This window comes from Taeniopygia guttata, chromosome 9 (assembly GCF_048771995.1).
Source record: "Taeniopygia guttata chromosome 9, bTaeGut7.mat, whole genome shotgun sequence".
Lineage (NCBI taxonomy): Eukaryota > Metazoa > Chordata > Aves > Passeriformes > Estrildidae > Taeniopygia > Taeniopygia guttata.
This window is the reverse complement of record NC_133034.1, coordinates 7,101,015-7,122,820: the sequence shown is the minus strand read 5'-3', so window position 1 is coordinate 7,122,820 and position 21,806 is coordinate 7,101,015. Positions and strand designations below refer to the sequence as shown.

The 21,806-nt window shown below is 41.9% G+C and overlaps 3 protein-coding genes across 7 annotated transcripts in view; 1 reads left to right on the top strand and 2 right to left on the bottom strand.

Annotated features, from left to right (window-relative positions):
* Positions 1-21,806, bottom strand: part of NEU2 (neuraminidase 2) — a 35,957-nt gene that overhangs the window by 3,308 nt on the left and 10,843 nt on the right. The window contains exons 1-3 of one of the 5 annotated variants that reach the window (XM_072933121.1): positions 21,463-21,499; positions 3,015-3,110; positions 396-536 (exon numbers count right to left, since the gene is read on the bottom strand). The exons of 1 other annotated variant lie outside the window; for it this stretch is intronic. In XM_072933121.1, coding sequence (XP_072789222.1) covers positions 396-535 — 140 coding nt within the window. In that variant the 5' untranslated portion in view covers position 536; positions 3,015-3,110; positions 21,463-21,499. Of the gene's footprint in view, positions 1-395; positions 537-3,014; positions 3,111-21,462; positions 21,500-21,806 lie in introns of those variants that run through there. 3 more of the 5 variants (XM_030279846.4, XM_072933120.1, XM_041717990.2) reach the window with 3 other exon arrangements.
* INPP5D (inositol polyphosphate-5-phosphatase D) overlaps positions 1-21,806 on the bottom strand; it is a 92,301-nt gene that overhangs the window by 63,199 nt on the left and 7,296 nt on the right. The window contains exon 2 of the mRNA XM_030280727.4: positions 3,015-3,110. The gene's annotated coding sequence lies outside the window, so the exon portion shown is untranslated. The remainder of the gene's footprint in view (positions 1-3,014; positions 3,111-21,806) is intronic.
* NGEF (neuronal guanine nucleotide exchange factor) overlaps positions 20,660-21,806 on the top strand; it is a 37,093-nt gene continuing 35,946 nt past the window's right edge. The window contains exon 1 of the mRNA XM_072933396.1: positions 20,660-20,942. Within this exon, the coding sequence (XP_072789497.1) occupies positions 20,675-20,942 (268 nt within the window). The 5' untranslated portion in view covers positions 20,660-20,674. The remainder of the gene's footprint in view (positions 20,943-21,806) is intronic.

Genomic DNA, 21,806 nt, shown 5'->3' with positions numbered 1-21,806 from the left:
AGAACTTCCACTTTGCCAAATATGAGCTTAAAATCCTATATAAATGACACACTGAGGCAATCCCTGGCCCCGGGTGTGCCCCAGTTTGAGGATGGCAAGCACTGAGCATGAAGAAGGAAAGGAAAAGAACACCCCTCCTTCCATAAGATCAAAAAACAGTCTGAATAGTGTTACATCACTTGGGATGTGACCAGGCAGAAACCTTGTCCTCTCTACAGTGATTTAATAGCAATGTTATGAAGGAAAGCAAACATTAAGGACAATTTAGGGAAGCTGCTTCTGTGTAACTGTCTGTTACATAGCACAACTGTCTGTGCTATGCCCCCACATATCTTCTCTTCCCCTCCTCAGACGTATTTGGCCCTCTGTTGTCTTGCACTAGTGAGCCAACTCACCTCAGTAAAAAAGCCAGTAGATTAAGGGAATTGTGTCTCAGCAGATGGGGGAAAAATAAGAAAGAAAAAAAAGAAAAAGATAAAAGGAAAAGAAAAATTCTCACATGATGCACCAGAAACTGAAGGCTTGGATATTCCATGCTCAGCAGAGAAGGTGGGGAAGAAAAAAAAAGAAAAATAAGTATTAAAAAATCAAGCCTTAGATCTCTGACACATTGAGTGGGTAGGATAGCAGGAAGAAGATGACAATACACTATGAGTAAGAAATTCAAATACCTCCTACCTCGCTGAGGCAAGACTTGCTGCCCTCTTCATTGAGGATTCTCCTATTTACCAAAATCTCGGAAAGTGCTATAGCAGCTACTGGACATGGATTAGCTCCTGATGTTCTTGAAGTCTGCCTTGACAATTCAGGACCAGATATGGAGGCAGCTGAAGAGTGCTTGTACCTACCTGGAGAATGGTTTGCAGTCTTCCGTCTTTAAGAAAATTATATTAGCCGGCCTAACTAACATAAACTTGGTAATTTATTTCTGAGTTAGGAAAACACATAAACATAGTTTATCCTCCAGACAAGTCTGAAGCACAAGGCTAGCTAGCTCACAGGACCATATATTCCACTCTATCCAGATCCATAGCTATGCAGCAAGAGTTCAAATATTCCTTGCTTTCACGTTCCAGGTGCTATAAATATCAGTGAGATTTTTGAACTCAGCACTGCTCAGAAGGGTCTGAACTGCACTGCTCTACCTAAAGCCAGCTGTACAGTCCACAGCAAGACCCAGCTCCACTGCAACTCCGATCCAAAGGCACTGGAAAGAGAAGTCAATTTCCCAGGAGCTGCTCCCTCCTCACTGTCACAGAAGATACAGCAGTGTGAGGAAAGGCAGCAGCACTGCTACCATACAGAGTGTTACAGAGAACTGGATCACAGCTATCCATGCAATAACATGAAGGAAATAGGAAGACCTTCCTAGAACAAATAACTGTGCTGTTTGCTACTTACCAGCATGGATCTGGTTATTTATGGCTCCTGAAAGAGAAACTCACCAGTGTGCTTCCAGACTATTTAAAGGGAGATTATTTAAAGGGAGATTAGTCAGCCTGTTTAGTGCAGCACAGGTTCCCTAGTGTTCCTGCTCATTATGCCGTCCTGATCTTGCAGTCCTGCTTCAGAGCAGGGCAACAGGGAAGGAAAAGAAAGGAAAAAAAATAAAGAAGAAAAAGGAGAGAGAGAGAGAGAAATCTGGGCTGGTCCGTGAAGCCCTTGAATGAAAGTCAAGAGACCAGTGCCACAGGAGGCCATGCTGCAGCCTGCTGCGCACGAGTCCCTCCTGTCTGAGCCTGTCACCTGCACACAGCTCTGCCCCCATTCTCAGCCCCTCTGAGACATGCTCACTGTGAAGTGCCACAACATCTTCCACTTACTGCCAAATGGGGATTGAGGAAATAGCTGAACTGGGAATAGCTGCCATAGAAACAAGCCTGAGGTTCCTGGACACAGCAACTATAATCAAAGAAAGTACTGGAATCAAGTGACATTTCCATCTATCCAGAGACCAGACAGAGGTACTGCGTGAGTGTGTGTGTGTATGTACATTTGTACATACATTCCCCACACACAGTGTGGGTATTATGGCTGTATGTATATATATACATGTTATGTATCCACCTGCAAAGAAACTTTCCCATCCTTTTTTAAACACACAGTCAGTATTTAGCCTTTTCTATGTTCTTCCTTGTGGATTTTTATGCAGAGCTTGAGTCATAACAGTGTGAGTTTCACACAGAATCAAAAATGTAGGATCTTTAAATAAGCTTTAAGTTCATTATATATATATTAAAAGAAAGCAAAATAGTGCTGCTTTAGTTACTTGTCCAGCCAACTGAAAGCAATTGATTTTTCTTTTGACCCTAACCTGTATTCAAAGGCATGCCCACCAACTAGACCCTTCTGAACAAAAAAGAAGCAAAATTGGCAAATCATTGATTGGACAGCCATACAAAGAGTGTTCCGATGTTCATACTCCAGGACTGCAGGAATTCAAATCACACATGCTAGTCCTTCCAAGGCTACATTGCCAGGGTGTCCATGATGCTACCGGGTTCCTAAACCTCACTGAAATAGCACTGGCTGACCTGCAAGGAAGAAAACAGTGTTGCAGCCAGGACACCCCAAGGACATGGTCAAGACAAAGATCACAGCAATATCTTTTGAAACACTAAGAGCTAAATTGGAAAAAAAAAAAAATATAAGCTTTTAGGAATACAAAGGCTTGAAACAGAAGCAAGAGACTGGAGAGCTGTAACATGAAGACAAAAATCGCTCAGACCAGTATCAACTCAACAGCCTTGGAGAGAGAATTAGCTGTACTTTCATGAACTAAAGGAGTAAGAAAGGGGAACTGGATGTAGTAATTTTTTTCTTAAGAGAAGAGAACATAGCCAGTTACCTCTTTCTGGATGACAGAGGTACTGAGGAGGTAGTGAGGAGAAGGGAAATTTATCATGTAGCCATTAAGCCAATATCCTCTACTGTTTTGGTATTTCCCGGAGTCTTTAATTTATTTTCCAGGTTTATCCTTGCAAAGTGTCGTGTTCAGGGAGGCTGATGTTTACCTGCAATTCCTCTCCAAGGCACGAGGGAAGCTGCTGCACTGAGATCCAGTACCTCACCTCTGGGCAGGACTGGGCAGACAGGGAAAGATGAGCACACTGCAAACAGTAAGAGAAGAGGGAGTTAAACTGGAGGAAGCCATTACTCATCATTTGCAAGTTACACAGCAGTAATGATTTCCAAAGCAGAGACTGTTTCCAGCACACCAGAAGAGTCAAAAGAAATAACAGTTGTCAACAAGTGAATCTATGGTGGATTTAGTCCCTGGAAGTAGCCCAAGTGGCAGAAAGGAAAAGGTCCTGGTAGACACCAGAAGAGGGTACTTGTTCTTTCCACTTCTGTCCTTCAAGGCAGCTCACACAGACTTGGAGCAGGATGAGCCATTGCATGTTTATTTGCTTTAATCCTCTCCAAGAAAAGTGAGTAAAAAGCATAACATTTCCACTGGCCACAGCTTCTGTAAAAACCTGTTCTGAACATGATCAGAACCAAGTTGAAATGACAGCATGTCTTTAAAACAAACAGAAATGAGGTAATATGCTGAATTTGATCCCTTGGTGCCTGTCAGAGAGCTCTACACTCTGTGGAGCAGGTAGCTTGCTCTTGAATGATTTCAGATAGATCCCAAAAGAACTATCCAACTCATTAAGGGAGAGTCTGGGAAAAAAAAACCAAAAAAACACAATCAAAAAACCCTGAGAGAGTCAAGTGCAAAACTCAACTAAAATTCTCCTTTTCAAGGCAAGCACAAAACCCAGGACTGGTAATTTTCTACTCAGCATCAGACCTGGACTTACAGTGTTTTCCAAATGTATAATGTCAACCAAGCATTATGCCAAAACATACTCCTTGTATCACTTAAAGGGAAATAAGTAATTTCCCTTGGGATATTGCATAGAGGGGTCCTAGAAGTCATCATATTCCAGTTGTATAGGACTAAGAAATAGAAGATCCAGTTTCCTTCTAGAATAATTGCTGCACAGTGCACTCCTGCATGGAAGTTTCCCTCCCTTCTAAGCAGCATGACTGTGCCTATTTCTGCCAAAGCCCAGCATCAGAGTGCTCCATCTCCAGCCTTCTTATGCCCTTAGACCAGACTCTACACTAAATCTAGGCTGTGGAATTTCTTAACAAGCCAAGAAACACACATTTATTTAGTCTACTAAATCACCCTCTATATAAAGTCAGAAAGATTTTATCAGCAAAAACTGTCAAACAATAAACCTTAAACAAATTAAAACATTCAGAATTCAAAACTGACAAAGACACAAGACTGGAATTACTTTAATCCAGCAGCCAATTGAACAAAACTTTTTAACCACACTAGAAACAGAAAGTTTCTCTTGTGGTAAAAACGTCATACCACATTTACACGGGGATTTTCCATCACCCCAGTACATGCTTTCCTAAACAATCAATCAGGGTCTGCTTTCAAACTGTTGTGGCTCATCTTGGCAGTAGCTCCTGTGCCTTAAAGTGGAGGTTTTTCTTAGCAAGAGAGAGGAATCACATGAAGCAGCTGTATTTTTCTTAAAATATATTTGGTGGGGGAATATACAAACTGCATTCCTATTTGAACATACAAAATGTTGTATTTATCTTTTTAGTTCCTAGCAATGTCCACAGTTATGAAAAGAAAAAAAAAGGAAAAGAAAAAATACCTTTTTTACTCTGTATCTTCTGGAAGTCACGTCAAAAGGCAAAAAAAAACCAGAACAAAATAAGCACTCCTATTGGATTAGACAAAAGGGAGGCTCACCACACTCTTACCAGCTAATCTCCAACCTGCAAAATTACTTATTTTGGCAGCAATGTCAGCTGTCTTGGTTCCCCAGGAAAAGCTATCAGCTGGCATATAAACACAAGCTTACATTTAAATAGCAAACCTATTTTGCATATAAGGGGTGGTTCCATGGGAGCCAGACAAACAACAGGGAAAGACTTTTACATTATCATAGTAATTAAGCAGCATGTTGCTACCTGCATGGGTTGCCACACTGTGGCACAGCTGTTGGTTCTATACAGTTCATCATGCTGTCTTATTTCTTGGCCCTCTACTCCCCTGGTGCTGAGGAAGGCAAAGTTCCTCTGGTCGCAGTATGTAGACTCCCAATGCTTTTCCTCAGATTATTGAGCTCTGGGAAAGTTAGCCCAAAGAACCCACAAAATTGATATAACTAACACCTGATGGTGCTGTGATAATCTAACATTTTGTCTTCACACACCTCCAATCTATCAACATGTTCTTTCTGGATAAGAAACGGGTTAACTCAGGAGTGCCCGGGCAGAAATGCAGGAATGACATGCTGATCATTCAGGTGCAGCTCCCAGAGCCTCTGTGGACGTGTTCCAAGGCCAAACTATCCCAGCAGCTGCAGGCATGGAGCTACTGGGGGGAACCAAGAACAGGGAGGAGAGTACAAGCCCAAGGTCACACCTGAGGAAGAAAGGGATGGCAGTACCCCTTCTCCCAGCTGTGCCCTGGCTGGCTGAGAGGCAGCACCTGCAGCTGCTGCAAGTACCCAAGCAAATAATTTCAGAACTACATTTTGCTACTGCTGTCAGATATGACAGCAGTATCCCATTTCCTGCTGCATCCCATGATTTCCTCTCTTCTCTACTGAGTTTCCATTGCTGCCATTAACACTTCTTGTCTTTGAAATTATCTGAAAGAATGAGAATAACAATCCTGTGAATAGATCTTGCTAGTCATGGAAAAGGAGTACGAAAAGTCTCCTCATTTGATGGCATTTGTGGTTGATCTGTGCAAGCCAGATAGGAAGCTGCAAAGATGTGGATTTACAACCAATCAGCTGAGCAACCATATTAAAGTAATGCTTCTATATTACTCTGTTTCTCTTGAGCAATCCTGTGTCCTTTCCTGTGCCAGCAAGAATCCTCATCTTACCTTGGCAAGCCACTAGAGGATATGAGACTGTGAGACTGGCAGAAACTTAATCCAAGAAAAAGAAAAAAAAAAAAAAAAAAAAAAAAAAAAAAAAAAAAAAAAAGTTAACCGCTTCTGCTGGGTCACTGTCCTGGATTGCATCAGCAAGAATCCATCAAGCAGCAGAATCTGCAGCTGGAGCAGGAGCATGAAGCTGCTGACAGGAGGAGCAAACTCTCGACCCAGACTAGCACTTAGTCATGGATCTAATTAGCTGCATTGTAAAACCACACCCCATGTTTACGAACTTTGCCTAACTGGGCAGGTAAAGTATGGCCTTAATTGGGGCACACAAGAGAAGACTGAAGGCATTTGTAGCTCACTGCATTGCCTGGAATCAAATAACAGTGTGGGGAAAAGTCCCTCCAGAGACAATATCACTGACATCCACCAGATACTAACTTTTAACAGCGGCTCCTGGAGAAAATCCAGAGTCAAGTAAAGCAGAAGCAATTAATGGAGGACAAAAGACATTGATGAGGCTGCTGAGGTGCAGCCTGCCAGGGAGCAAGACATGAATGATTGCTTTATTGACTTCTTCCACTTTTTTCTTCTCCCTGGCTAGCAGCAGTGTTATTCAGGTGATTTTCTGAGTCACATACTTGGCTTCTGCAGCCAGACAACCCACAAATACTCATTTCTATAATAGAAATCCCCTTTCCCATCTGCAGCTTAGAACTGGTTGTCCATCTCTTCTGAGTGGAAGTCCCAAGTGTGGCTTGGTGTGGTGGCAATGGTTCCATGGGCTATGGTGGCAACATGCATATGGCAGAGTAGCTCTGCCTCTGGCCACCTCCAACCTTCCCTTATCAGCTCTTCCTCTCTAAGATTCCACACATTCCCCTGCAGCCAGCTGGGGTGCCCTGCCTTTGATCCACTCTCTAGGACCAGTCAGTGTCAGACATGGCTGTGCAGAAGATAACAGTTTAGAAAGGCTAATTCTATTCTATTCCTAAAATGAAGGATGTGCTGCTTAGTCCTGCTGTGAGGTTAAATGAGGCAATCCCAGAGCTTGTGCAGGATAGTCCCACAATCAGCATGTGGGCACCCCACGCTGCTTCCCTGCAGCCACCAACACCACTGCCAGCATCCGGGCTCCAGCACTGCTCTTCAGCCTCCAGCCCACAGCACAGACCTCTATCTGCCTTCTGATAAAAGAAAATGTACTTTTCCCAAACAACATGTTGTGTTCTGAAACTATTTTACAAAACTGTTCCTTATTAACTGTCAAAAATTGATGTCCCACTGTAGACATGCACAGCCTGATCCTTCCTCCTTCCTTTTAGTGTAAATCAAAGTCAGTGTCACCACTGAAGTTTAGAACAGGTTTAGGTCTGAGGAGGATCAAAATCTTCACTTCTATTGTTCCACACTTACTTCATTGCCCTTATATCTGATTGTTGTAATGAAAACGTTTTTAAAAAGGTTAAAAAATGCAAATGGGGTGTGTGGGTGCATTAATAAGAGGATATAAAAATAATGCAGAAGATAATATAATGACAGAATCCTGAACAATGGAGCATTTGAATTTGGAGGACCGTGTTCAGTTTTGGGTGCCACCTCTTAAGAAAGATATGGCAATAGCTGCAAATGGAGGCTGAGGAAAAGAATTCAGAAGCTAATGCTCATGAGCATATGTGAAAAGAAATTAGCAGGAAAATAAGAAATGGTACATCTAGTGAGTGACATGCAGTCCATTAAAAATTTCCAATGTATATTTCCCTTGCAAAATGCTCAAACCTGATTCCCAACATCATTAGAAAGGTAAGGCTGGCTCAGGTAATTCAGTGGTTTTGCTATGCTGTACAGTGTAGCTGCTGTTGTCAAGCAGCTGTAGTTCAAATCAAGAGGTCTGTGGGGTCAGATCATGTGAAGCAGCAATTACATAGTACTGCAAATTTTAAGTTAAAACATGATGTACTGCTTTCCAGGCATTGGGGAACATGATATCTTTGGTGCAGAAGATAAATCCTGGGCTTTGACTAAAAGTCTGTTCTATCTAGGAAGGAAAAAAAAAAAAAAAAAAAGACAAGAAAAAGTCAAAGTAATAATAATTATGAATGTAAGAAGCAAATGCTAATGGCAGAGCTCTTTGAGAAACAGGGTTCACTGGATGAGAAAACATCCACTGTTTTCTTTTAATGCCAATTCTATTAGGGAAAAGAGCCTCTGAGCACATTTGAGACCAGCACCTCACTATCCTTATTAACTGCAGGTACAACAGGCATGAGGAGCAGGCACTCTTTGGGTTTGTATTCTTTCACACTCCACTGACTCCACTTACATTACTTTTGATTTCCATCAGGAGGAGTAAGCACAGAATCCTGCTGCTGCTGCCTCTCTCACAGTAAATACAATTTATTTCTTCACCTTGTGGAAAAAATTGGACAAAATAATAAAAAAAAATATTCTCTTTACTCAAAGGGCAACAGCATTACCCCATAGCAGACCTGTAAGCCTTCTGGCACTCCATGGTGAGTCATGGGTTTGTCATAGGGAAGCTTCCTCACCCTGTGAGAGACAACACCCAAAAAACAGCCTGCCTATTATACACATTACACCATTTCTCCATTTACTTTGCCCATTTGGAAGAAAAAAGAAAATACACTTTTTGTTAACAAAATGAATGGCATGATCTATGAGAAGCAAAGGAAGAGAGGTGGTGAGGTTTGAATACAAAAAGAGGATTGTAGAAGCAGGATTTATTTAGCATTCAAAAAAAAAAAAAAAAACCACCTAGGAGGAGTCACTGAAGTAATTTAAAGACTGGAAAATGCAATAAAATCTTCATTTCTTGCTTCATGTACTCTGCAGTGCTTGGACATTCAGATGAGCAAGTCTGAAATACAAGTCTAGCTTAGATTCACCCTAGGCAACTCTTGCAACAGAGAGGAGCCCAAATTCCACTGCATCCTTCATTCCTGAGTCCTGCCAGCTCTCAGACCAGGAGTGCACAGGCCTGATGGTGACCTTGATTAATCATTACAGGATTAATTGCTGGCAGCCCTCTATGCCAGGCCAAACCTTCAGCTGGTGTAAAGGGGCATTGACACTGGTGACCATGAATCTATTATGTTTGAGCTCAGATTAACCCAAGCTTAACTCAGTGAACATCTTCCACGGAGTAGGCTGGGCATACAGCTGCATTTTAAAAAGAATAATGTTGTGACCAATTAAAATATTTTGAAATTAACAAGACACTTGGCAAGTTCCGTGAACTTCAAAAAGAAAATAAAAACCAAAGGAAAGATTAGCATCAAATTCAGCAGGCTATGTGATGCTTTTTCTAAGAGTCAATCCAAATGCAATCTTAAAAATATAAAGTGAGTTATCCAAGTATGAGGGGAAAATTCTCTCCTAGGAATAGGACTGATCCAAGCAATCACTAATATTTGTCTTCCTTTGAAGCACAGGGCCTAAGTTGCCCCCAGAAGAGGGACATTCAAATCACAGCAAGCAAGTAGCCTGGCAATAAGAAATTATTTCAAGAGGGAATATTATCATAGGCATTTGGATTGATCCAAAAAGCCTTAAAATAAAACCAGGCTGGCTCTGCTGTATCTACCCCAGTGCCCAGGTATGTGAACACATATGAAATTAAGAAATGGCAATCTAAAAATAGTCATAAACATGTAGGTCTTTTCATCTCAAATGGCTGGAAATAATGTAAAGCAAGAGCAGTTTCTCATCCAGTGGGCCTTAAAAATGGAAGCAAATACTATTTACTGTTTCCACTTGAGTTTGCAGATTCGGACCGAAGTTTCGCCCAGTTGTTAAAGATTTATACGGGAGGTTTAACAATCCCCTGTCATTAAGCCTTGGCACAAGCAGTGCAAAGGACGTTCAGGGCATAGTTGTACTAACTTATCTGGTAAAGAGAAAGCTGTTCCTTTAAACTGTGTTTGCTGTGACTCTGGAAACTGAGCAAACAAAATCTGAGGCACACTTTACTCTCAAGCAGAACTGACAGGAAGGTACAAGGACTGAAGGACAGTGAACTTCTGTAAGACATACCTGCCTCTGGATTCATAACTGAATTGCAAATCCCTAACAATTTGCGGGAGTTTAATTCAGACTTCATGGAGATACCTCATCCCGATGGCAAATGAGATACTGCCTCAGCCACTGAGTGTCAGGTGAGTAAAATCCTATTTTGGGGGGATGCTGGAAGAGGAACTGCCCAAGGAAGAAACCTCAGGCCGCAAACAAAGGCACCAATCCAGTGCCCAAGAAAGAACTGTCTTTGCCCTACAAGCAAAGTCACACTGAAGGAGTCCTGTGCAAGCCAGAGAGAGCACAGTTGTGACGCTGTTGAAATACTGGCTGACAGAGAGGAGAGACACCACTGGGACAACCTGGTAGGCATAAAACCCACCACCCACAGGCAGGAAGCCTAGTCAGAGGGGAGACCTAGACTGCAAAGAATGGCATTCATATGACCAAGTGAACAGCAAACATTCCCAAACCAACCAAGATGTGTGTATTTTTCCAGGGGCAGCACAAGTTGTGATTTTTCCTGTCAAACAGTTTATGTGTGATCTTGCTTTAAAAAATATATATAAATAAAGACAGGAAATATGAAAAACAGCCTGTTTTCCTCTTACCTCCAGGCTGATCCTTCCCCTGAGCCAATTTTTCCTTTCACTCTCAGGAGGCCAATTGCTGTGAATCCAGTGTAGCTGTGAACTCTCTCCCAGCAATTATGTATATTTTTAAATGCACAAAGTAAACAAGGACTCAAATTTCATAAGAACAAGATAGATCTTCTGATCTTAAACTATCAACAGATTCGATCCTTATAGTGGAGCTGTCACTTCTAGAACCTAGCTGAAAGTAGGAAATTGCACTAAAATAATGAAAACTATTTAGAATATTTTGCTGAACCTGCAAGAAGAACTAATTGGCTGGCATCCATTTTAAGAGACAGACAGGTATTTTATTCAGGGCTGATTTTCTACAGATACAAATTGGGACTGTTAACTTGAACCTACTTTATGAAAAACTCTAAATACAGATCTGTGAAACACCACAGTAACTGCCAGACCAGAAGAATCCAAAGAACCCATTGTTCCACATTGCTATATTTTGGCCAGGACATTTGCAAGACAATGTAAAATGCTTTAACAATATAATTACCGTCATCTGTCCCTGAGTATGTGGCCAGTGCCTGGGGATTTCACTCAGATTTTCCTTTTGAAAGTAGCTTGTTCTGTGATTTCTATAGGCAATTATAATTTTTCCCCCAAATAGTTATTGGAGGAAATAATGCATGTTTCCAAGCAGCACCCCATGGAAACTGCCCCATCATATCTAAAATAAGGAAAACTGACAAGACTCAGTAAAAGCCTGGAACAATCTGGAGTCTCATCTCCCTCTTGCCTTTTCTTTCCTATATGAAATAATCTTGGAAACAGATGTCTATGATAAAACAGGTGAAGCAGGTTACTCAATCTGCAAAACTTGGACTTTGCTTTTCCAAAAGGGAGCAATTCCTAAAACAAGAACCCTTTTTAGGAGCAGTTGCAGTCAGCTCAAATAAAACTTAAAAAGAACAACAGGGCCACTGAGGAACTAGAAATCTAGACAAGATGCTTGCTTTTCACTAGGGGACTGAAATGTAGAAAACATCAAATGAAAAATAACCAAAACCAAGAGAATATTCAAACTAGTTCATTTTTTCATTTAATTACAGTATGTTCCAGAGTTCTTTTGAGCACTTCAGGTTATCTCATGTCATGCTCTTGCACTTACATTGAGTTCCTGCTTAAGTAACTCAGAAGAAAAAAGACTATAGAAAAATGCGGGAGTATTCACAAACTGTAATATACTACTCCTAGTCTAGAGGTGGAGAACTATGACTGACGTGCTCAAGATTTCCCAGGGAACTGCAGTAGAGCTAAGAAAATACATCTACTCTCCCAGAACCTGATCCTGTGCCACAGCCATGAGATTAACTACCCTCGTCCCAGCCTTCCTCTTTCTGTGCTTAAAAACTGGGAATGAAGAGGAGGGTAAAATCTGCTGTTAGAAGGAAAGATCCAGAAGGGAAAGTTTTGCCAACCTTTTCCAGTGCTCGGGTAAAGTGAGCTACAGAATTGCAGTTGCAGACAGCATGGCACTAATTTGACAAGAAGATGGAGACTCCCTGGGCATATACATGCAGCCAGAGCACTGCATAGATCCCTGGTTTTCTACAGTGCCATGCTGGCTAGGGCTGCAGCTGGCAAATTAGAGGCAAGTGGGGAAGGCTTGGGATTGATTGCCTAAGCCCTGGGCTAGTCCCCTAGTACTGGGAGAGAAGAGGCTGCTCTGCATTAAGAGCTGCAGTCCAGCAAGCTTTGCTTCCCATCAGGATCTAAAACCAGCTATTCTGAAGAGGAACTTTGCATCGGTCAACGCTGTTTGCTAATGAGTATCCAGAGTTGTGTATCAAGTGCTTTTCCTGAGTTACTGAAGTCCCGTGCAGTCAGAGTAACAGGCTGTTAAGAATAGAATCATCTTATGTCATGTTTGAAATCAGCTGAAATTAGCTTGATGCAGTTGACAAGGATAGCATGGCATAGCAGCACTCCAAACCTGCCTGGCTTTTCAAACTAGCAGTAACCAGCCTAATAGGATTCTGATGTCTTAGTGACTTCTGGCTCTCTTGTAGCTACACATTTGCAAGCAGATTCACCAAATAGGCACTCCTTGGACCCTCCACCTAATTAACACTGAGGGAGGAAAAAGTGACAACTCTGCTATTTCTTGATGAACAAAATTAGCCTTCTCTTTCCCTGCTTCTATATGGAAGCTTTCAAATGAAAAATCCTATTAATTCTTACCTTTCTGCAGTTCAAACCACCCATGCTCATTTCTTCCTAACAAGTGTCTAATACACAACCAGTAAATCTAGAAATAGAAGTGGGCATCATTATATTTTTCCCCAAGAGCAGCACAGGTCTTGTCTGCCCAAGGGACACTTGGCCTGTCTGCTTATTAATGAGTCTGTCTTGAAAAGCTTCAACCAAGACATCTATTAATCCTCCTTTTCCAAATGTCCTAGCATTACTAAACCTCTCTGCTTTCAGCAAGGCATTATGAGCTGGATATTATTTCTCGTACTCTGTTTTTGACTAAATAATTTCATCAGAGGCTAAAGCTTCCATACCTTAATCCTTCAAGTTTTTAAAATAAGTTCTACATTGCATACATTCTGTGGCTAGAAGGCTCCGCACAGCCCAAACAGAACAAACAAAAAGGAACAAGAACTCGCAACTCCCACATGCAATCCTGCAAAACAGAAGAGATTACCAGGCAGACTGCTGAGAGCCTTCCTGTGTACGTACTCGCAGAGTACATGGGTATCTACTGCTTTGAGGCTACATCCTGTGATTTGCCCCTAAGCCCTGAGCTGATAATTTTGTACTCCCCCCAGCCTAGGAGATGCAGTGATTTGTTTTTTAGTTATTCACTTACCTTCCAGAGATAAGCCTGGAAAACCTCAAGAGTTTTCAACCACAGCTACTTAGCAACAACTTCACTAGTATCTTCTCAGTAGAAATAAGGAATGGGATGGCATCAATGGCAAGAACATTTCATAAACAGCAGGAAGAAGGAAAGGGAGGGTTCCTCTAGCAGAAGTAGAGAGATATCAGTGATGTCAGAAGAACAAGGATGAGTTTTATACATTTTACTTCTCAGGACTCTCTCAAAATCTTCAAGCAAAGATGCGTTTTCGCTATTGCGTGTGTAATAATTTAAGGAAATGAATAGAAATAAGATCAGATTTTTTTGGTTTATTAGTTTTATAATAAAAAGCAGAAAAGTTTATAGATTTCCACTTGTGCTCTTCTGTATGATTTAAAAATGAGGTTGACTCCTTCTACACAGCTATAGAGAATGTGTGTGTTTATATATGTACATATACATAGTACAGCTCCAGAGGTGAAATTCTTTAACACCTTAGCTATTGTCTTTGGCTACATCTGCTGCCTGAGGCCCAGGGAACGAAGCGTGGAATTCAATGGGATAGGGCTGGACCACTCACTGAGTTGCATGGATTGAGCAGGGATGACAATTAGTGGCATATAAGAAAGCACATCCTTTTAGATACTTGTTTTTGAATCATAAAGAATCAGTAAACAGTAAAAAACATAAACCATGCTGCAGCAGAAAAATACGCAGCTTTTTACTGTTATTTACTAAGTATATATTGATATATATATATTAGTTAATTTACATGAAGTAGTGAAATAGTTCATGTTTCATGCAGAGGGAATTGTATGAAGGCATGTATCCTCTTCTGTCATGTGTTGTAACATTTGTAGAACACACTTATTTGGTGGTCGTATGGACACATGGCTTACCTTTATGCATAGAGCTACCCACAAAATCAGATTTAATTCCAGAAACAGTTTTAGAGCTAGTCAGAGAACATCTGAGTAATTTTTAGCCACTTTAAATGTACTGGTTTCTCTCTCCATCCCCATTCACTTGGTCTCAGGGTTTCGAAAGCACATGGTTTGGAGGATTTATTATATAGGTCCAATGTATTTATATTTAGTCCCTGAAGTGTTTCTAAAACAGGTTCTCTGTAACATGTGCAAGACAAAAAGGGTTTTCTTGTCACAAAAGTGTAATGAACTATATAATTCTGTCTTGGTTTTGCTTGCTATAAATAAGGTACCAGCACTGAATCATGGCAATAGAACCATTATGTTAGCTTCCTCAGCTGAAAGACTATCTCACAATTAGAGTGGCTGTAGTTTGATTCTGTTAAGGCTGGTTACAGAATTCAATCTTATTTACAAAATGAGCTCAAAATGTTTATTTTATGGAAACATGTGGGGTCAAACTATTTGATATTCTTTCAGCCAGCATTCCCAAACTTATGGTCTAATTTTCTCTGGCTTCTGCTATGAACCTCTTTGGTCCATATGTTACTCTCTGGTCAGTCTGTTCTCATGCTCCACCTGTTTGTCTCCACCTCTGTGCCTTAATCAAATAATACCTTGGCCTTGCACCTAAATAGTTGAAATTCCTTTGTCATGTACGTTGCTCTGGACAGGGACATGCGCTTAACTGTCTTTTGCCTCCACTTAATAGAAAGCGTCAGGATTATAAACATTTCCAAGGATGGTGGTCCCAACCAGGAACAATGAAAATACAGATATTTGTGTAGTCAGGCAGTTGAGGGCTGTGAGAGCTTTAGGGTAAGATGTTACCACGCCCGTACATCCTTCTGCTGAAAGTCAGTCCCCCTGGAGCGGGGTGGCTCAGCTGGACACGTGAGAGCACCACACTCACACTGGCTCCAAGTATTCACCTCAGCCACTGAGGAGGCTAAATGAATTCATAGCTGCATCTGCTGAGAGCTAAATCTGCCAGAGCCTAGGGCTGAGTCTGTGGGTGTTAGTATTCCCCTGACTCAGACAGAAATATCTCCCAGTGAACATGCAGGCCTGAGCTTGGGCAGAGTCCCAGAGCCTCTGCCAGGATCCTCTTGCATGTGGCACTCCTTAAGGGTTTGGCACCTGCATGAGCAAGAGCGGCTGTCGATGAGTAAGGCCTGCTGCTGGATTTTGGACTGTGCTGCATACCAGCAGAGCAGGGTTTGCCTCATTATCATGCAGAGTGAAAGAGTTTAGAGAAGACATTCCACTCCAATTAAAACCAAGTAAGATGGATAAAAGTCACTGCCTAACACACGAGCAGGAATGTAATGGAGACTGCTGCTGATGGGAGACAGAAGTTTGGTTTTGGTTTGCACGAGACTTTAAGAAAAGCAATTTAAAATGAAACCATTAAGATGCAGCTAAATTATCATTTGCATGTACATTTAAAAAATAAATATTAAAGGAGCCATATTATCTATAAGGGCTTGAAGTCAAAATTTTGTCCTAAAAGAGCTCTATCTGGTTCATCAAATATACATGAAAGGTGCATCCCTATATTCAGCGCACAAAACCTTCCAGATGAGTCATTAATAGGGTTTTTACACTTGAGACGACTTCAACACATAAAAAGGAAGAAAATATGATAAGATTTTCTGCCTTTCTACAGCACAAACACACTACAGCCAAGACAGCAATTTCTGCATTGAGCCCCAAAACAAAATGATGTGGAGCTAGACATCATTTAAAGGGGCATCCAGCCGTGGATGGATTTGAGCTGATGGCAAAACTAACTCAGCACTAGATAATGCAGAGTAGGCGTTCACTGTGTGATGAAAGCAGCCACCTGCATATTTTGAGTGGACACTCAGACACATAAATACTTTTATCTTCATTCCTGGTGGTGGTAGGGACACAGTCAGACAAGGGCAATTCTTCTGTGACTGCATGTCCCTATATAGGCAAACCATTCAGTCAAGTTGTATTCATACCTGTTATTTTCTGCTTTGAAACATCCCTGAATTACACAGCTGGAGATTGCAGTCTGACTCTAGTATTAATTGAGCAATCTTCATTACTCTTCCAGGCTGGGCAACAGTGTTGTATAATATCAGCAAATTGAGCAGTTTTAATTTCAAAATCCTTGTGTTAACTTCCTTATTACAGCGCTTAACACTTTTCAGTCAGCCAACACACCTTCCCACTTTAAAGAGAAATTACAAATTTATTGAAGGACTGGATTCACCAGCAAGAAGAGCCACCAGTCTCATCCTGCTGTACCCCTTCTATCACAGGGAAGTCTGGGAATAGGAAGCCAAGTAAATCCCACATAAATTATTGCCTTGTGGCAGTGGAAGAGAGGGTGCAGAAAAAATCCTCCCAGAGACACAGGCTGTCAGATCAGGGCCAGCACCAGGCACACTAAAATAGTCCATTATCCAGGACAACAAAGTGGAGGCAAAGAATCCATGATCCAACTGCCTGCTCGGCTGTGCTGGAGCTCTGGAAAACTGCCACTGAGAGAGGGGCCAGGGTGTGTGGAGCAGTAGTTCTGGCAGGGAAGGAGGTGGCTCTTTCCAGCAGCTCAGACACAACTTGCACCCCTCCTGTCTCAGCAACAGCTGAGGCAGCCAGGTGGCTTTCCAAGGCTGCCAGCCCCCAGGAGCTCCCTTTGCTACCAGTGCCCACCGGGGCTGCCACCAGTGACAGACCACACAGTCTGCCTCTACCATGACTCGTTTAGCTGTGCCTGCCTGGCACATCGTGGGATGAGGGAGAGATCCTCAACTGGTGCCAGAATGTACCTCCTGCTCCAGACTCCCACATCAAACTGCCCATAATAAACCCACTTGAAATACCTGCAGGTCTACACGGCTGCAAGCTCAGCTTTCAGTCTGCAGCTTCTGCTACTGAAAGCATCCATATCTTGGATTAGCCCTACCTGGTTAACAGAAGTTACACCTAATACACCTTTGATACATCTGATACCCTTCAAATTCCTCTAAGTCCACTCTCTTTATACACTAGTCACATCCACAACCAGCCCATGCCTGGAAAACACCTCTAGTTCCCACCCTCACAGAGGTAGCAGTGCTCCCTGTTTCCTACACACATCCATGCGTCCATGTCCACACTGCTCTAGGAACCTCAGTCCCTTTTACAGCTTGTATTAACATCTTACCCAACATCCCTGAGTTCAGCTGTTCTTGTTCATGGCATTTGCTGGTAAATGCCAGTTTTTACATAAGCAAGTAAAATTTCTATACAGTCAAATTCCTGGAGGCTGGATTATGTGTGAGTCAAAATGCATATTTCTAGTGTTGCTGTATGTGCATCATTTGTTGGCTTCACTGCTGTCATCTTTCCCTTTTCCCTACAGACTGCTACTTTGGTCTCCATGAGCTCCAGGGAAGTGTTTGCCTGCAAAGCACATTCAGGTGGGTGGTGACTCAAGCCATGTGATTTCAAAGTGGCATGTGAATGTACTTGGGAGGGGGTACTCCTGACAAAAGACCTGGCACTCATCTACCTCTGACTATCAGAGATGAATACCTTCTTCAAAAATTCTCTACAAACACTCAGACAGGGGTAGTTAAGGTCCACACATGCTTGAGCTATTCTCTGTCACAGAACAGTTTGACTGCTACCAGAAAAAAGTAATACTAAATTTGAATGTATCCTTCAAACATATCCCTAGTTTTTTAATACACCTAAATTACTGGAAAAGTCAGGACTATTTGATTGACATATCAGTAAATGGTTTCTGAATACTTTCTTAGAGTATCAATTTTGAAATCAGAAGTATTGACTTCAGAAATGCATTCTGTTCTTGAATTCTTCATTGAAGAAAGTAAAAAACAGTATGTGTTGTTTATAACCACCACACTAAATGAGTGCCCCTCTGCCTCTCCTAGGAAACATTAAAGTCTCTCATCCACAGCTATCTTTGTTTCTGGTCAAGGATCTTGTTTGTTTGAGACTGTTTGATAACCTGGAAAAAAGTTAACTTTTCAGGACAGGCACCCTTCACTCCTCTGATGAGCAAAAGAAGGAGTATCTGGCAAAGAAAAGCACACAGGTTTGCCAGGGGTACTGAATACATAGATAAGTCTTTGGGTAACCCAGCTGAGTGTCACCTGGCCATGCAGGGGGCTCCTTCTCTGCCAAGGAACTTTGTAAAAGCTCAACAATGACATCCATGTACTCTCATACTCACTGGGTGGGTGAAAGGGGAAAACAGTCTTCTCCATGCACACGTGTGCATCTCTTTGCCTAATTATCCTTTGGACATTTAATGGTTTTGAAACTACTCCTGACTGGTGAGCAGCTCCTGTGAAAACTTTACTCACTTTTTCAATAAAACACCAGCAGCAATTTGCAAAGCATTGCAAGTTACGTCACCTTTGCAAAAGTCATGAGAGAGGCCCCAGTAAGAGTCACATGGACAAGGGGTGGCCACTTGAAGCACAGAGGAACTTTGATGTAGAGGAGATTGTTATAGGTTCATCTCCTCGAGTGCCAAGGCATAAAATAACCTATAGAAGAGAAATAAATAAAATTTTAACAATTGTTAGAGTTTGGGGTTAAGTAGGATTACAGCTGTAATATTAATTGTAGTCCACTTAGAAGACATGCTTCCATCACAGTTGCAAGGATCAAGCCTTCGGGGCTCTAGTCTTGGGACAGAGAAAGGCAGAGGAAAAGAAATAGCCTCTTCTTTCTTTTCAATCTCCAACAGCAGCTGTTTTTATTCCGTTGTTCCACACACCCACAGAAAAAGAAACAGGCTTAGTGAAACTCTGTACCTCAGAGTAGTTTACAAACCAAACTTAACACCACCAACAACAAATACGTCCTTCATACACTTCCATTAACTCTGGAAACAGTCCCAGAGAAACTGCCATAGTTCCAAACAGTCCAAAAGGGAGAACTGAAGTCAGGATCCAAATTTAGAGCTGCATGCTGTGGTTAGGTTATGAAAGAAGAAAGCAGACCTTCTCCTCTGTAGAGCCAAGAAGCTCTTGCCCAGTGCATGATTTCAAGGAGTGACCTTCTCTTTATAAGGATAAATCATAGTGCCTTAAAAAAATATTGGAAAGCAGAGAATTCACAGATGATGGCCCAACTGTCCCTGACATCCCAGGGTCTGCTAGAGTGACCCCAGGGGCAAGCATGGGAAATGTTTATGGAACACATGAGTTCACAGAGATTGCAGAAGACCCATAAAAAATAGAAACACCTACTTTCTAAGCTGTCTTGTGCCTTGGATATACTGTAACATAACAAACCAATGATACATGTGACTTCTTAAAACAGCATCTAACTAATCCACAGCACAGTTTTATGTCCTTCTCTCAGTCTGCTGTCAATTTTATATTCACATTTTCTATACAGCATCTCTTTCTATTACTCGTGACAGCTCCATCAGTCACAAAATCATATTATATATTCAGGAAGACTTTGACAGCTGAAAGCATTCCGCAAAGGACCAGAGAATGCTTAAGTAATCTGTTCACATTTTACCCAGCCCCACAAAGACTGAAGGATCAACTGATGTTTTGCTGTTGTAATGTGCCTCCTAAAATTTCTTGGGAGTCCTGGTATAATCCACATACTGACACACAGAGCAGAGGATTTTTGTGCTGAAGGCACTGTGTCAATGAGGTGGTACACTGGCACTGGAGGGGAACTCTGAGAAAGCAAATCAAGCATCTGCACTATATAATCTTGTCTCTTCTACCTTCATGCTCTACAGTTATAGATTTTTCTTCACTTACCTGCATGGCAGGAGTGAGTGCTGTTGATAAGTATTAGAAGGCACCCAGCCCTGTAAAGGCATTAATTCTTCTATTACATGGAGAAATATACAGGTAATAGACAGATTTATGGAGCTTTCTCTTCAGCTTTTACCCTCTATTCAGTAACATTTTCACCCTCATAAAAAAGGACATGGGCACTATCTGTTATACACTCTAAATCAACCAGTAATACCAAACCAAAATACAACTTTCTTCCAGTAACATCTGTCATATGTCATGGAATGACAACCATGAGCATATCAAAGCAATGTTCAGGACATTAGAATAAGGCTTGTAAGGTGATGATGTCAGAATGATCTCCGATAAAAAGTCCTGTGTAGTCCCTGTTATCCTAATCAGATGATGGACTATGGCCTCTGAACTAACCAGAACTTTGTCCTCACTTCTCCTGTTCCTTTCTGTTTTGTCTGTCTCCAGCTCTAATTCAGATAAAGCTGATGGAGTTTTGGAAGCTACCTGTCTTCTGCTGCTCTGCTGCTGATCCATTGTCTCAGTTGCCATAGAGACAAGTTCTGGAAGCCATGGATGAGCCTGGGAGAGAAGCCACCCACAGGCTCTCCACTGGTGGGCTCTGGCAGGGCCATTCTCAGCATGTGCTGAGAGAGTCAGGTTCGGTCTCTGAAGGTGAGGAAGAGTCAGCAGGTGCTAACCCAGTGACGCACGAGGGGGAGTTGCACACACAGTATATTGCTATTCAAAGAAATTCCAGGTACTACCGATCCATGAGGCTTCCAAAAAGAGGGAAAAGAAAGACTTCAAGAGAGACAATTCACATGCAGCATGCTACAGGTGAGTACTGACCCAAACAGCATTATGCTTCTTTTTCCAGTGAGATTGGGAACTAGAGAAGTCATTAGAACAGAAGGACAGCAAGACAGAAAGCAGCTCAGCAGTCAGCACATAACAGAACACCCCTGCCCTACAGCACAGCAGGCAGAGGAGTGCCATCCTTCTTTTTTCAGCTTGGAAATGTAAAATGGTTGCATTTTTAAAGTAATCATTAGAGAATCTAAACATATGTGGGACTCTGCACTTGCACTCCTCTGCTCTGTAAGAGAAAAATAACTTAGAGAAAGACATGAAGCTGTCAATGAAGCAGGAGCTTCTTTAGCATACAGAAATGACATATCCAAAAGTACAGAAAACAGTCAGCAAAACCAGAGGAAATTTCAATGGCTCCTTCAGAGGTACGAACAAGTCTTTGTGAAAGTGCAGTTACTGCTACTTTGCACTGAAGAAGCTGTGAGAAACACTTAGGCTCCCTTTAAACAAGGAAACTGAAATAACTGGAGCACCATCCATAGCATACATGCACTCAGCTGTGGCTTCGGTAGAAAAGGAATGAGTTGACTTTCCTTGAGTATGAATAGTCCCGAGCATTACTGCAAGGCCAGGCTGGAATCAGGGATCTTTCAGGTGCCAGAGCTGGAACCTTGTCTGAGCAGCTGTCTGTGAAAGAAGCAAGGGAAAGATAGGAGAAATGAAGAGAGTGCCAGGAAATGAGCTACTGCAACGCACTGAGAAGCACTGGAAACAGGGCTGCATGAAGAAAATTGAAGTGGTCTTAATCTCAGTCTGAAATGAGAGAGACCTGGAACTGGGAACATAGAAAATGCCCTTTGCTTCCATCTCCCAGATACTTCGAGAAACTGA